This window comes from Varanus komodoensis, unplaced genomic scaffold, assembly GCF_004798865.1.
Source record: "Varanus komodoensis strain SLA01 unplaced genomic scaffold, ASM479886v1 scaffold4, whole genome shotgun sequence".
In the NCBI taxonomy this organism is placed as follows: domain Eukaryota; kingdom Metazoa; phylum Chordata; class Lepidosauria; order Squamata; family Varanidae; genus Varanus; species Varanus komodoensis.
This window is the reverse complement of record NW_025335941.1, coordinates 26,328,473-26,343,116: the sequence shown is the minus strand read 5'-3', so window position 1 is coordinate 26,343,116 and position 14,644 is coordinate 26,328,473. Positions and strand designations below refer to the sequence as shown.

At 37.9% G+C, this 14,644-nt stretch overlaps 1 protein-coding gene across 1 annotated transcript in view; it reads right to left on the bottom strand.

Annotated features, from left to right (window-relative positions):
- Positions 1-3,254: 3,254 nt before the first annotated feature.
- CADM2 (cell adhesion molecule 2) overlaps positions 3,255-14,644 on the bottom strand; it is a gene marked incomplete at its 5' end in the record, with an annotated part of 180,309 nt that continues 168,919 nt past the window's right edge. The window contains 2 exons of the mRNA XM_044442230.1: positions 3,255-3,613; positions 6,695-6,820. Coding sequence (XP_044298165.1) covers positions 3,495-3,613; positions 6,695-6,820 — 245 coding nt within the window. The remainder of the gene's footprint in view (positions 3,614-6,694; positions 6,821-14,644) is intronic.

Genomic DNA, 14,644 nt, shown 5'->3' with positions numbered 1-14,644 from the left:
AAAATCTTATCGGTTATTTTTATTCGTATAATTTGAGCATTGGTGTATAGTTTGTGAAACCTATAACAGTGTGTCCCTCTTGTGGACTAATTCACAAACACTCATGGAAAAGTCTACCTTCCATCTTTTCAATAACTGACAGTTTATGGTATGTAGTGAGCTGGAAGTTAGTCAAGAAGAAGAGGTTATACCTTGATGCTTTAGTAAAAACCAGCCACCTTCTAGCCATTTACACTGGGATCAGCCTTCTTGAGAACAGTATTTCTCCCTGTTTTTCCTTATTTCCATTAGACAAAAAGGCACTGAAACAGGGAGCAGAGTTAATTGCTATCTGCTCTGGTGCTAGTGCAATATCCACACATATTCAAGGATATTGGTATAAAAATTCTTTGAGGCCACATTGCCAGACTTTTAGCTCCATGTATAAGAGGTTTTATATTAGATAAGTGAACCCCATTCAGTTTAAAATTATGCAGTCAGACTATATTAAGCGAATATTATCTGTATTGGAGATATTGTAATACAATATTGCTAGTAATTGTGCTAAAAGCCAAACATGGGCTGACTAGAGAAAGATCTAAAGTCCAAGAAACATTTAAATTCTGGTTCATTTATGGAATGTTTTATTTGGTAGAAAAACTATTATTGTACTATTATTGTTCTATTTCAAAAGCCTCCTTTTTCTCAAAGAAATGTTTGAGAACCTCTGATTTGAGTAGCTGAATGGAGATGACCTAAAGTGACGGTATGTCAGAATTATCCATTCACTTAACACTGTATGGTATATTTCCTCACTATCTTTTGGTCTGTCTTAAATTACGTCTCAAGGTGCAAGGCAGAAAATATTTTTTAAAAATAAACTGCAATGGAGTACACAGGAAAAAGTTAACATTTCAAGTCCTACCTACTATTGCAAAGTTCCAGTATTTCCTTATGCTACACTGACAAGACACTTGAAATGGTTACATCTAAAGATGCCCAAATGTCTGGAAATCTCACTTCACAGTGATGAGGAGGTGGGTAATGTAAGCAGCATTTCTATATAATTTAAGCAAAATGGAATTTAGAAAGAATGCAGAAATGTGTAAATACTGCACTAACAGAGATGTGAGTTTCGTAAACATAATCCTAATGCAGCAAGGCATTTGAACACAGAGTTAAGTGCTTTGCTGGCCTGGACATTAGTTCCACAAATCATTTTTCGAAATAGTAGTTACAGTCAGCTGCTGTGACTAATATCTTCCAAGTAGTAGTAAGCTTAATTCCTTTTGCCACTTTTGAAGCAAATGTATTCCTTGAAAGACATAACTATACTAGCTTCAATGTGTCTAGTAGCTCCTACCTGATTCTCTCAAACTACCATACTATATTAACATATTATTGCATTTTTTTCCACAGATGATTTGGAGTGAACTGTAAAAACAAGCATGCAATCACATCAATGCAGACGTATTTCTTTAAAATGTCATACTGTATATGATTTATTATGTTAACACTCAACCACATCATATTATTTATGTTCTGTATACTTTGAAAAAGTGCTGCTCAATTGATGGACTCTCTCTCTTTTTTTCTCATAGAAATTAACAAGGTAAATGTTTTTTTTCCAGCAAAAACAATTTAAAAACTACTATTGTCCTTAAAAGGTGTATACTCTTCTGATAAATAATCTGACACAACACCTTTGATTTCCATTTACCGTGACACATGATGTCATATTCAAATGCTACCCACCCTCCCTCCCCACCCAAGCAAAAAATAAATCCCAGGAGATAATCCTTTACAATAGGCCATTATGCTTTTAGACTTCACCAGTAAGAGCATCCATATAGAAATATTCCTTTTTCAAAAGGTGCAGCACTTAGGGGATGAATGACAGTCTCTACTGATTTTTATTTTCTGACATGGAACCAGTAAATATGAGCTCATTTCGTGATTTTCTCTTCCTTATTCTGGAAGATGTATAGAGCCAATCAGTTTTATATTATGGTCGATTTAGAAATTTAAGATTATTTGTAAGCTGTCATTTTTGCCCCACATTTTGAGAACTATCTCAAAGAGAGGTCTTTACTGTGGAGCTAAAAGCATGGCAGGTATTCTCTATCATTCACCGTGACATAAGTTTGTACCTCACAAAATGCATAGACAGGAATTTAATATAAAGAATTAGTCCATTTACCGTATACACAAAACATAGAGTTTTTTGTTGTAACACTTCATTGTTTGTGTTTTGGCAAATCCAACATTGAAAAGCAGTTCTGAAACTGCCAAATTATATTCTGAAACTTTTAGCAACTTAATCTTTAATCATTAATGTGGTTGTAATTTAAAACCTGAGGCTGTGCACTGGTTGTTAGCTTAAAACTACCTTTCCATATAACATTGTGCTTCCATTGTATAACAAAGAAAAAGTAACTGGAACTAGAAAAGTTTGCTGCTGAACAGTGCTAGGACATACAGACAAAAAGTACTAATACATGTTATCTACTCAGAATATTAATTTAAGTCATATCTAAAGGGATATAATGGACATTAGAAAATGCTTACTTGTGACTGACTTACCTACAGCCCCAAAAGTTAAATATGTATCAAATAATGTTTAATTGGATTTATTATATGCACTATATACAGATACTAAAATGTCTTGCAGTTGTGCCCCATGAACATGTCCAGTTTGAGTAGGCAGGTGAGCCCATGTGAAGCAAATAAATTAAAATAACAGAAATTACAGAAATAGATATGGAAGTCTTTATGATCCTAAAAGCAGTAAAACGGCTAGACAAACACTTTCAAAATGGAGCTACATAATCCGTCTCTTCAGAATCTCAATCAACTGACTGCATGATATGGTTACTACCCAGATGCTGCTTTAGTACCAATGTGCCATTAAAATAAAAGTTCAGTTTGTACCCTTTTGCTATCATCTGCCAACCTACAAGAAATTATACTAGAAAGCTTTCAGTTGGTGTTTCCTAGGGCATAATGTTTCAAAACTAGGCTGCTTTTGAATTATAGACATATATAAAACATTCTTTGTAAACCTCTAATCTTACTTGTAATGTCTTACGTAAGTACATTTGGGTCCTCACCTAAGAACATTTGTTATGAAAATGACCTGGTGCAATACCGGTAAGGACCATGGTAAAAGAAAACAGAAAAATAAAGTTGTATAATATTTTTTTAAAAATGTAGAAAAACTGAATATGAACTGATGATGATTACAATTGTTAAGGCTGTATATTCAAGCACTGTATGTTAAGAGAGCAATGGATATGATGATTAGGCAATAAGAAATGTCCTGCATTATGAATGGTACCATAATTAAAGAAAAATGCCGTCCATGGCTGATTGTTGGTATAAACTGGCTACTGAAAACAATTGTGTTCATTAATAAAGGTAGCAAAAAGATGGGAGAAATTAATTCTGAAAGATGAGAGCCAGTTTTCTCCAGCAGTCAGCCTGGTGTATATTACTCAGAGAACCTAAGTCTGCATCTATATGAAATATTCCTTCTTCTCTTCTGCATTGACTTGGCTGCCTTCTGCATTGATAATGGCTGTATCCGCATCAGGTGCATCTTCAGCTCCTTTAGCTTCATTTGTTAAATATGTTCCTGTGGAAACAAAGTGATTAAAAGAAAATGTTAGGGCTTTGGGACATTTTACAGCTTTTCAAATGTAGTTCTCTAATAGTGGAATAATTGGTCTTGGTGAGTGGAGGGTAAATGTCATACAAAATTGTAGCATGAACGCTTATAGTATCTGTGTTATACCAATTCAGGCAAGGATTAATTGTGATCCAGAGCCCTTAGATCAAAATAGGTACACACCAATAGCACAGAAAAGACCTTTAAGCTGTCACCATTACTTAACAAGCTTTTTTTTGGCAGTGGGTGGGTGGGATGCTTTCTAGTTATTTGTGCTGCTCTGTGATAATTAAATATATTTTAATTCAACTGAAGAGAATAACCTGCAGGCTCAAAATGAACTTTTTGAAGTCTGGTTGACTTTAATGGGTGAATGTTTATCACAGTGGGGCTCCTTATCCACTGCAGCTATTATTTCTGAGCTTTACAGGAGCTAACCATGGTTAATCTAAACCTATTAGGGGGAAGGGTTCAGTACCATGTATAGATCCTATAAAGCTCAGAATGAAAGCAGAAATGGATAAAGAGCCCTTCTGACATATGTGTCACCAGTTTCCCTTTTTCATATCTAGCTACACCAAATCACTCCCTGTTTTCATAGCCAGCAATGTCCAAAAGAGCCAATTTTCACTTGAGAGGAGTGCGTGTGTGCACGAGCTTCCAAAAAAGAGCAGAACAGAAGTGCCCAATTTCATACTAGTTTGCTCAAAGGACATACTTTTTCCATGGAGACTTACTTATTACTGGGAAAGGCACATTCTTCATTACCTTTTGTGAATTAGCTGATCAAATAGCTTTTGCAAACCTAGGCCAATAGCTCTCCATTTCCTGACATTCTGAATATCAGGTGAATTGGGGAATGCAGTTCAGTAGGTGCTTATTCTAATCCCCTGATGATATAGACAGCCATAATGATGTGCTTACACTTCATACATTGTGAAGGGTTTCTTGGAAAAAAGAAAATAATACAGAATAGTAATAGGCTATTTTATTTATTTGGGTCTTTGAAAGCTAAGGCTCAGCACTTACATTCTAAGAAAACCTTAACACAGGGACCAAATGAGAGATGTCAGAAACTAGAGAAATAAGCTATACCTTCTTCTGCCTCAGTGTTTGCTGCCTAAGCACTTAATGTAATTTTGACCCAGCTCAGTCTGTATGCTGTGTTGGGAATAAAAGTACTTCAAGCAAAGGCAGGCCACTTGCTGTGCTGCAAATGTTTTAGCCTACAGCTTCCATTATCCCTCACTATTGGCTATCGTGGGTGGGGGTGATGAGCTTTGTAAGGCGAAACATCTGGATGGCTACACATTTCCCTTCCCAACTTAAAGCACAGAGTACAGTGAAGAAAAGCAGCATATAAGTAGGAATGGGAAAAAAGTATTCCCATCACCCTGCACATTCCTTTTCACGTAATGAGGAGATCCCACACTCTCTTGGTTTATATGCACAAATAATGGGGCAGAGCAATTATTTGACTTGTCCCTAAAGCATGACAAATGGGAATCCAAACCTGTGTACCCAGTGTCCAGGTTCTGATAAAGCTACGCATCCTCTGGCAGGTGAATGGGATGATAACAAGCACCTGCATTTTGTGACATTCACTCAAAAATCAAAAAGGGTAAAGATGAAGGTAGGAAAAGATTGTTCTGGTATCTTATCTAAGATAATGTCTTGGAGTGAGTAGAGAACCCTGACCAAAATTAAGGCAGGGAATCCATTTTTTTGCAGAAAGAACTGAAAACCTTTCCTGCAACTCACAGGATTTCCCCTTCAGGCCAGAAATTTCAATGATAAGGCTTCTCTGTAAGTGTGTTCACATTTCTAATTCAAAGGTAAAGTATTTTTTTAAAATCTGAGTAAGATACTTTAGTGAAACTGAGTGACCTGTGAATAGACCACCTCCAGCCTGTGTCCTGTTGAAGGACTGTGGGTGTTTTGTTAAGCATTGTAACAACCCACCCTCACTGGCTTCATATGTCATGACAAGCTGCAGCACACTCCTGCCACAGCTTGAAATCACAACATGGTGGCTGGCATATATCATGGAGCCCCATAGTTGGTTTCCATGAAGTATGACAGGCCTTAGTGTTGTATTGCTTGAACTTATGCATTCAGAACTAGCACCATTGAATTCAATAGAGTGTACTGCCATATCTTTCTTTCAACCTAGTAATAAAAATCTGATACAGAAAATTAAAGTAGTTATCTTACTAGCCAAGATCCATATTTGCCACATATGGATACAAAAAAATACTGTAAAGGTTGTTTTATATTTGAGATTATATAAAATGTGTGTATACAAAAAGAATAAATATTTGAAAGAGGTAAGTTAGGTGAGTGAAGACTGTTAAAAGTTGTGGAATTACTTACAGGATAAAACTAAAAGGAGAATTTTCACCTGTTCATTAACTTACAGCTTGAGCTAAGTAACTTCATCAGAAAATATTTATGTTGCTAAATACATGTAACATTTTGGTGCTATTGTGGTGGGACTGGGTGGTTGGATAGTAGAAACTAGTACCTGGATATCAAAACCACTCAATGATTGCTAGACCTCTGCCAGTGTCAGTACATTTTCCCTGGAACTCTGAAAAGCTGCTGTGGCTTAAGAATTTAATACTCAGTATTTTCCTGTCATTTTTAATGCATTTGAGATCAACAATTTATGACTGTCTCTCATATGTTTATCTACTCACTTCACACAGAATTTTGCTTTAACAAACTTGTTAACTTAATAAAGCATAGATGTCCACTTCCTGGAACTGTGCAATGTCCTGTCTTTCACTTGTTTAATTCTCTGAGTCACTGACTCCTTGTGTGACCTTGGACAAATTGCTAGACATTATTTTGCCACAGTTAATCCAAGTGTAAAATTGGGTAAAAATCAGGACCTCACTAAAAAAACAAAACAAAAATCCAAAACGGATGCTGCATCATCTGAGTTTTCCTGAGGCAACAGAGGTGGGGGAAATAGTTGCAGACAGAAACTAATCACTAGGAAATATTGCTACAAAAATGACTGTACTTTGATTAAGTCTAGCCTACCTTTATGTCTTGCCAGATATCGACCAAGCAGAATTATAGAACATAGCGTGACAAAGACAACTACAGCCACTATCCCTCCTATAAGAGCATGGTCCGGTCCGGTCTGTCCAGGCAAAGCATTGGGGTCTAAGGGAAAAAAGGACAATACAACAGATTATTTGGTTATGCTCTGCAATGACACAATTATGCTGATGATGGAATGTAAGACAATGGGGGTGAGTGGGAAGAGGAAGGCATTTTTAAATATTCAGAGAAGTTATTCCCTTACTCCATTCCCAACTATCTTATCAGTAATACAGCACTGCTTGTATTCCCAGATTGCAAAAGCCCTGAGGATGTCTCAGAATGAAAGGGGAGGGGGGGAAATATCTCTAGCAGAAGTTATTAAATGGGAAACATTTCTGGTTTAGTCCTCATCACTTTACAACTGAAAATCTGGCCATAGCTATTTATAGAAGCAAAAACAAGGAATTGAGAATTGGGGATCAGACAGAATCAGCAGAATAGTGTCTGCATAATACATAATTTATAGGGCTGAATCTCAGTGGGGATCCCTTATATATTCTTCCTTTTGTCATACCTATCCTTTTGCACTAGAAAAAAGAGAGATGGAGGGAGAGAGAGAGGGAGAAAGAAAGAGATAAAGTGTGGTTGAGCAAGTTCTGCAGATGGCGGAGTCTGCATGAATCTGGTCAGATAAATGTAAATGCATCCTTAAAGAACATCATTCATTCTCAAGTGTTAGTTTGTGAACTGAAAGCAGTTATCTGATTAATTCTGAAGTGAGTAAATTCAAATGGTTTAATAATCTATTAGGTCTTTTGTTTATGTTCGGTGCCCTGAACATTAGGAAAACCACAGGATTTCAACTTGTTACATTAACCATCTATCATGTAGGGGGACTTATTCTCTGCAGAAAAAAGCCGGCCATACAAAAAACCTCCTTTTTGGAATCACTAATTCCTTAGACTCGAAGGTTATTGGTGCTGATCAATGTCCTGGTAAGCTTCAAGTGTTAGTTCATCAAAATAAGTAAAAAGGAGACAATAGGGCAGAATTTCCTCTTTTTTTAACATGAAAAATGGCTTGGCTACAAGTGAACAATAGCCCCACCAGGATTAATCAGTTATTAATATGCTCACATTGACCTGGTTCACATGATCATCATGGCTTAAACAAACCACTAGAGCTTGTTTAAGCCATGACACATGCTGGACAACATTGCCTTATTACTTGCCTTGGCCTGCTGTTGTTATTTGACACTGTTTTCCCCCATGCTGGCTGGGGTTGGATGGCATGACAAGATGCATCCTAGTGGATAATTAGGCAAATGATGTTTGGTATGCACTGGCAGGCACCACAGCTGAAACCAGTGGCAATTATGCAAACTTGGCCAATGTGTTAATAGGTTCATATGTAATGATCTATGGACATTTCTGAAATTATGTTCTGCAATTAGTTTGAAAATCACTATCTGTGTTTTTACCAAATAAATTTGCAGTAAAAAGGAGATCATAGTTTTAGTATGCTTAAAACAGCACTAAATATACACATCCTCTTTTCTGAAAATATTGGTGGGCAAGGGAAAATGCAAAATGAAGGAAATAAACATTTTCCTCCTCCCTCTGATGGCACCCTCCTAGAGTTGTGCATTATGACTTTGTATGTCCATGAAAATATGGTGGTAGGACATTTAACTAAATATCAACCACAGGGTTCCCACAGCTACTTATTATAAAAGACTACCAATCAATAGTCTTAGCAATCTGTAGTTATGCCTATATTTTTGTTTTTTCTTTGTACTTCATCTTATATTGCCACAGTGTCCTCAAAACACAAAGAATTAATCAGTTTCATACAAAGACTTTATCACATTGAATGCATTGACATGATTAACTGCAAGTCCACAAATCTGCATAAAACATACTTGGAAATAGGCCCCACTGTGCTCAATTGTATATTTACTTTCTTGTAAGTGTATATAAGATTGTGGCTTCAGTATGGCAACAGGCTTTTCATATACACACTATAAATGAAAGTTAAACAATTTCATAATACAGGACATTTATACATGTGTGCGTGTGTATATATAAAATCTGCAATGAATTTAATGGAACTAATGAACAGGTGCATGTCTCATTACAGCCTCAAAAAAAATTAAATATTAGTCTTGATCAGACCAATATCAATACCACTGAGTCAGGCCACTGGTGTAGGTTTTTTATTCTTCATCGGGTTAAATAAAGATGCTTAGTTACATTTGCTTAGTTTGTCTGAAACTATGCAAATCTCTGCGCTGTTCTTGTAATAGGTTGCTTCGTTTTTTGGTTTTCTATTCTTTGTAATTCATCCAGAGACCTTTAGTAATGGGACGGCATATAAAAACCTTAAATAAATAAGAATAAAAAAATTTTTTTTGCTACATTTCTAATTCTTGATTCCCCCATCCCTACAGCTATTCCTAAGGCTGAGAGGGGGGTCACAAGGTGATAGAGATGTCACAGCAGCAATGGACTAGGGTGGATAAGAAGATTCTACCTGAGCCTGCATCAGGCATGTTGCAACTCTTTCAGCTAAAATTCTTACCACCTGTAACTAGGCCTTAGGAGAGGCATATCAACCATTTAGAATGGAGATGAAAATTGCACCAAAGCTGAGAAACCACCAAATTAACAGGAGTTGGGGAGGTTGAGAGTACAGTCATCGGCTGAACCGCTAAGACCCTGACTGAGACCTCATTGGATTTGGCCTGCAGTCCCAAAGCTGAACAGGATCCTTCGTACTTCATCTTACATGCCACTCTTTATTTGAAACAGACAAGAACAGAAAGTGCTTTAACCTGTTTGTGGGCAACCTGTAGGCACTGGGAAAAATGCTGGATAAGCCTGTGGTCATATACTTATGATTCCCATAAGATACAACATTGTCTATTATGCACTTCTACAATCTGCCCTCTCTTTTTCTCAAGGATGGACAGATGCCTTCCACTCTGTTATCTTTTCCTAATTGGACCAGTTCCCAATATAGATCAACAAGTCTTTATATTTTTATCAAGAAGAAGGGCACAAAGTGTTGTGTGGGAGTTAGATGCCCCTTTTCCAACTCCTTCTGTGCCCCTGTAGGTGTGTGGCATGTCTGGATTTTGAGCAAAGCACTCCACAGAAGTACTGCAGCTACTAGTGTTAGAAGGGAAAATGTATTCCCATACACCCTGGCCCAGACCCAAAGCATACATTGGTTTTCCTTTTAATTATAAAGTACAGCCCCTGATCAGGATTGGGACCTTAGCATGAAGACTCTTAGGGGGACATTAACACTTTCCTTCATCTCTGTTATTTATTTTGTCAATAATTTTTAAAGTAAATGTGTGCCTTGCTCCTCATTGTCTGGTGCTTAGGCAATTGCTTGCATAGCTTCTCAGCAACAGCCTGGATGCTGATTTTCTTTGCATGTTAGAAGAACATCATCTGCAAATGCTATACTCTTACTCAAAGTTTGAACAAGAAGCTGCTTCTCTCTCACACATACAAACACACACACAGATGCACTCAATCTAAACACAAAGAAGGCACACAAGAAAGCCATTGTGGCAGTTTGATTTTGGCATCCCTGGGCATACATTCTGGGTATGTATATCAGATATTTAGTATGACCAAGATACAGCAGTTCCCATCTATCTGTTAGATATATGATAAGTGATAATAATCATATATAATGGAGACTTGTTTTTAAAATTTAATATTTCCACTTGTATAACTATTTAATATGTTTTTGGTCTCAGATACATTGGTCTCAGAAATGTTTACTGATAGTCTGGGATACTGAGGTTTTGTCATCTCAAGGTGAAAAAGCATATTTACATAAAATATGGCAAACCAGGAAGCTCTCCCTAATGTTAAAGCATTAAATATAAAAAGACATATATTATACATGCAGAGCAATACACTATCTTGCTGCAGTTTCCCGACAGAAGCATAATCCCTTGGGTGAATTACAGTACTGCATTTACTTTCAGCTATCTATTATCTTATATAATTACCGTTTCTGGCTAAATGCTTCAGGAACTGTTACTGAAAATCAAGGATAGCTTTTCATTCAACAAACATTTCAAAACTACATGAATATCTGGGGAAAACATCTTGGCATCAAAGTGGGTGGCACAGAATGAGGAAGAGGATATACTGAACTAAGAACATAAACCAAAACTAGTTGTTTCTCTGAGGAAGCTGCAGTGCACAGCTTGTTTGCCCATGGGTTTGGGAGGGGGGAAAGAAGCAATGCATCTCCATTGCCCAGGCACTGGAACATTCACAAAGTGAATGCATGACTTAAAGGAGCCTGGAAAAAATGTGGAAAAAAGTCTGAACACAATATTTTCATTCTGGCCTCAAAACATTTATTGGAAGTATTTGAAATACCAGTTCGATGCACATAATGTTACAAAAAGAAATCATTGTGGCTTTTGTTTTAATTTTGGAATATATATAAAATAGGTCATGTTAACTATAGTTTCCTTCAAATGTAAATGGCTTACATGCAGGTGAGCTTAAATCACAGGCTCAATAATGGAGGAATCCAAGTTCTCCCCTGAAAAGACTTCTAAGGTCTTTTTCCCAGGAAAGGAGAAAAGTAAAGGGAAGGTCCCCAAAAAGGTAAATTCTGAAGCTTTTTATTTAATTGATTTATATTCCTGATTACATCATTTTCTTCCTCCTGTTCTCAATCATACCACAACAATAACGCTGTGAGGTAGGTTGTACTGAGAGTCTATGACCAGTCCAAAGTCACTTATTTGGCTCCATAGCTAAGCAGGGACTGGAACCCTGATCACCTGAGTCCCATGCCAATACTCTTAACCACTACACCACACTATCTTCTGAATATACCTTAATTAATTCATTGATTGATGCCTTCCATATATTCTAAAATATAATCTGTGATGAAGAAAAACACAAGTGACAGTGTTGTCTTATATATGTCTACTCATTTACATATACTGTTTACTCCCAGGTAGCTGTGTAAAGGACTAAAGTCCTTTTGTTCTCTTTGTTGTAAAACAAGGCTGTAGATCATTCCCAAGAACACAGTTAAATGAGGCTTCTCTGCCTGACCTATCTACAGGTGATGATGTTCCCTTATTAAAGTGTCTGCTGATATGCACTGCTGTTGTGGTTCTTTGATTTAGGCATAGAAGAAAAAGGAAACAGTCTTCCATGTTAAATTCAAATTTGGCAGATAACAGAGCTCTGTTCCTATGCAGCTTTCAACCAGCTTCTTTTAAAAGTAGGCTTTTCTAGTTAAATGTTTGTGACAGTATTTTGCTGAGTTGCTGAATGAGCCAGTCCTGATGCTTGGTCCCTTCTAGATGTGTCCTGAGCAGCATAAGCAGGGATGACACAAGGCAGAGTGCTATCTCCAGTGATCTGGATTCATATATTACTTTACGTGACCAGCAAGCACCATCACTCAATAAGACAATGGAAAACAAATTTATCTGATACATCTTTTCATATTTTATGATTTATATCATGTTCTCTTCCAAGCCCTTTATATGTTTACAGTTGTACAATAATAACAAAATGAAATGTATAAGAATATGGCATCTGCAGGAGAGGACCACAGGACAGTGATAAAGAACCTGTATCTTCTGATAATGCCCCAGCTTCAAGCCCTGGTGCCTCTACTAAGAAAAGAAGCAGGGAGCAGGTGAGCAAAGACCTTCACCTTCGATCCTGCAGAGCTGCCGCCATTTAAAGGAGACAAAAGTCCTTTTCCCATACACATAGACAAATTATACATGGTGAAAAAGGCAGTGAAATGGCATGCTTTCCCTTGTCCAAAGTCACCAGTGCTTCCATCCATGTCACCACAGTGCTCAGCATTATTTCTGCAGCAGGGAGTGGAGTTCTAAACCATGTTGGAGCCTTCGCAACTTCAGGAGGAAGTCCTGCTTCAAAACACTGGAGAACCAGGTGATTGAAAGGCTGAGAGGAGGGCCCCAGCTTTGGCAACAAGCCTAAATGTGCTTCCCACTGATCCTTTCCCCACAGTTACCCTATTCACACAAATAGGCCTAATAGACGTCCAAACAATCTGACTTGCTACTGAAGCTGCTTTCATTGCTCCTTGCAGGCTGAGAATTTCCTAAAGCTGAAGTACAAGTGCAAGATATCAGGGTAATTTAAATAGCTGTCCAGAAAAACTGACTTGGCTTAGCTGAGGATAACTGAGCACTCAGCTTGGGTGACCACTGAGTGGAGCTGGTGAATTTCCAGCACAACGGGCAGGAGTTGCATGCTACTTCAGTGGTGAGCCTACCTCACACCTACCTGAATGTCAACCTCCTTGGCGAAATTTCAGGGGATGTCTTTATTGATTGACTATGCTATTTCCCCTGGGTATCTCACTGGGACGTGTTATAAGAAACCACTTCACAATAAAACGCTAGTGCTTTGTGACATGTCTCTTTAAGAATGTGGTTTAATTTTGCTACTTGAGGTGGGGCAATTATTCAGTGCTGGGAAATATCAAGAGGGGGACACTCTTGTTCAGGTATTGTCTCCCTAAGCAAGCATGTCTCTTGCCCATATACAACTCCCTTCCTCTAGGGAAAATGACTTAATTTGGGAAAGGGAGTAGTAGGTTGAGGAGGGTTCCAGAGAAGCTTCTCCTCCAGCAGCAAATGGCAAGCCATTATCTGTCAGGGATAATGGTCCTTGTAGTAAAGTTAATTATCCCTGGTAGGAAAAGATTCTGTTTAATATCAAAAGTATATCAGGGAAAACAATAATAGAGAGAAGACTATACTCCCTTCTATGGACAGATACTCCATTTTTGGTTTGTCAAGGAGGGTAGGGGTGGAGATGGCAACTAGACAGACCCATCTGGATTTTGCAAGCATGTAATTCAAGTTACCAAAAGCCTGTATGGTTTGTGAGTACTCATAAGGAAGGTTTGCAGAAAATATTGTATTCATACATGATGGATTTAAAAATAGGTATGGGTAAATCTTCCAATTTCATTTTCTCCCAAAAATTATTATTTTTTATTTCTGAATAGGAATAACTATTTGATAAGCTCTCAAACAAAATGACCTGAACTAAAATTCCCCTCCATTTGCATCAGCTAAAGTCAATTGCTGCAACTATACCCAGCATGCAAAGGTTCATGATGACAAGAGTCAGCTGTGAGAAAAAATAATCGTGGCCAACCTAATATATTGACATGCTTGAATGCATAGGGATTTAAACCTAGACCTTTAAGAGGAAACCATTTAAAGTCCTAAGCCTACATGGACAAATATGTCAGGTTCAGATTCTTCTTCTTGTTGTTGTTAATTGCGAAGTCGTGTCCAAGCCATCGCGACTCCATGGACAACATTCTTCCAGGCCTTCTTCTCCTCCAACATCCCCCAGAGTCCACTTCAGCAAACTCCAACTGCTTCAGTGACTCCATCCAGCCACCTCATCCTCTGCCGTCCCCTTCTTCTTTTGCCATCTATTGTTCCCAGCATTAGGCTCTTCTCCAGGGAGTCCTTCCTTCTCATTAGGTGACCAAAGTATTTGAGTTTCATCTTCAGTATCTGGCCTTCTAAAGAGCAGTCAGGGTTGATCTCCTCTTAAGACTGACTGGTTTGATCTCCTTGCTGTCCAAGGGACTCGCAGGAGTCTCCTCCAGCACCACAATTCAAAGGCCTCAATTCTTTGGCACTCAGACTTCCCTATGGTTCAACTTTCACAGCCATACATTGCTACTGGGAAAACCATAGGCTTGACTATGCACACTTTTGTTGGCAGGGTGATGTCTCTGCTTTTTAGTATGCTGTCTAGATTTGCCATAGCTTTCTTCCCCAGGAGCAAGTGTCTTTTAATTTCTTGGCTGCAGTCCCCATCTGCGGTGATCTTGGGGCCCAGGAAAATAAAATCTGTCACTACCTCCATTTCTTCCCCA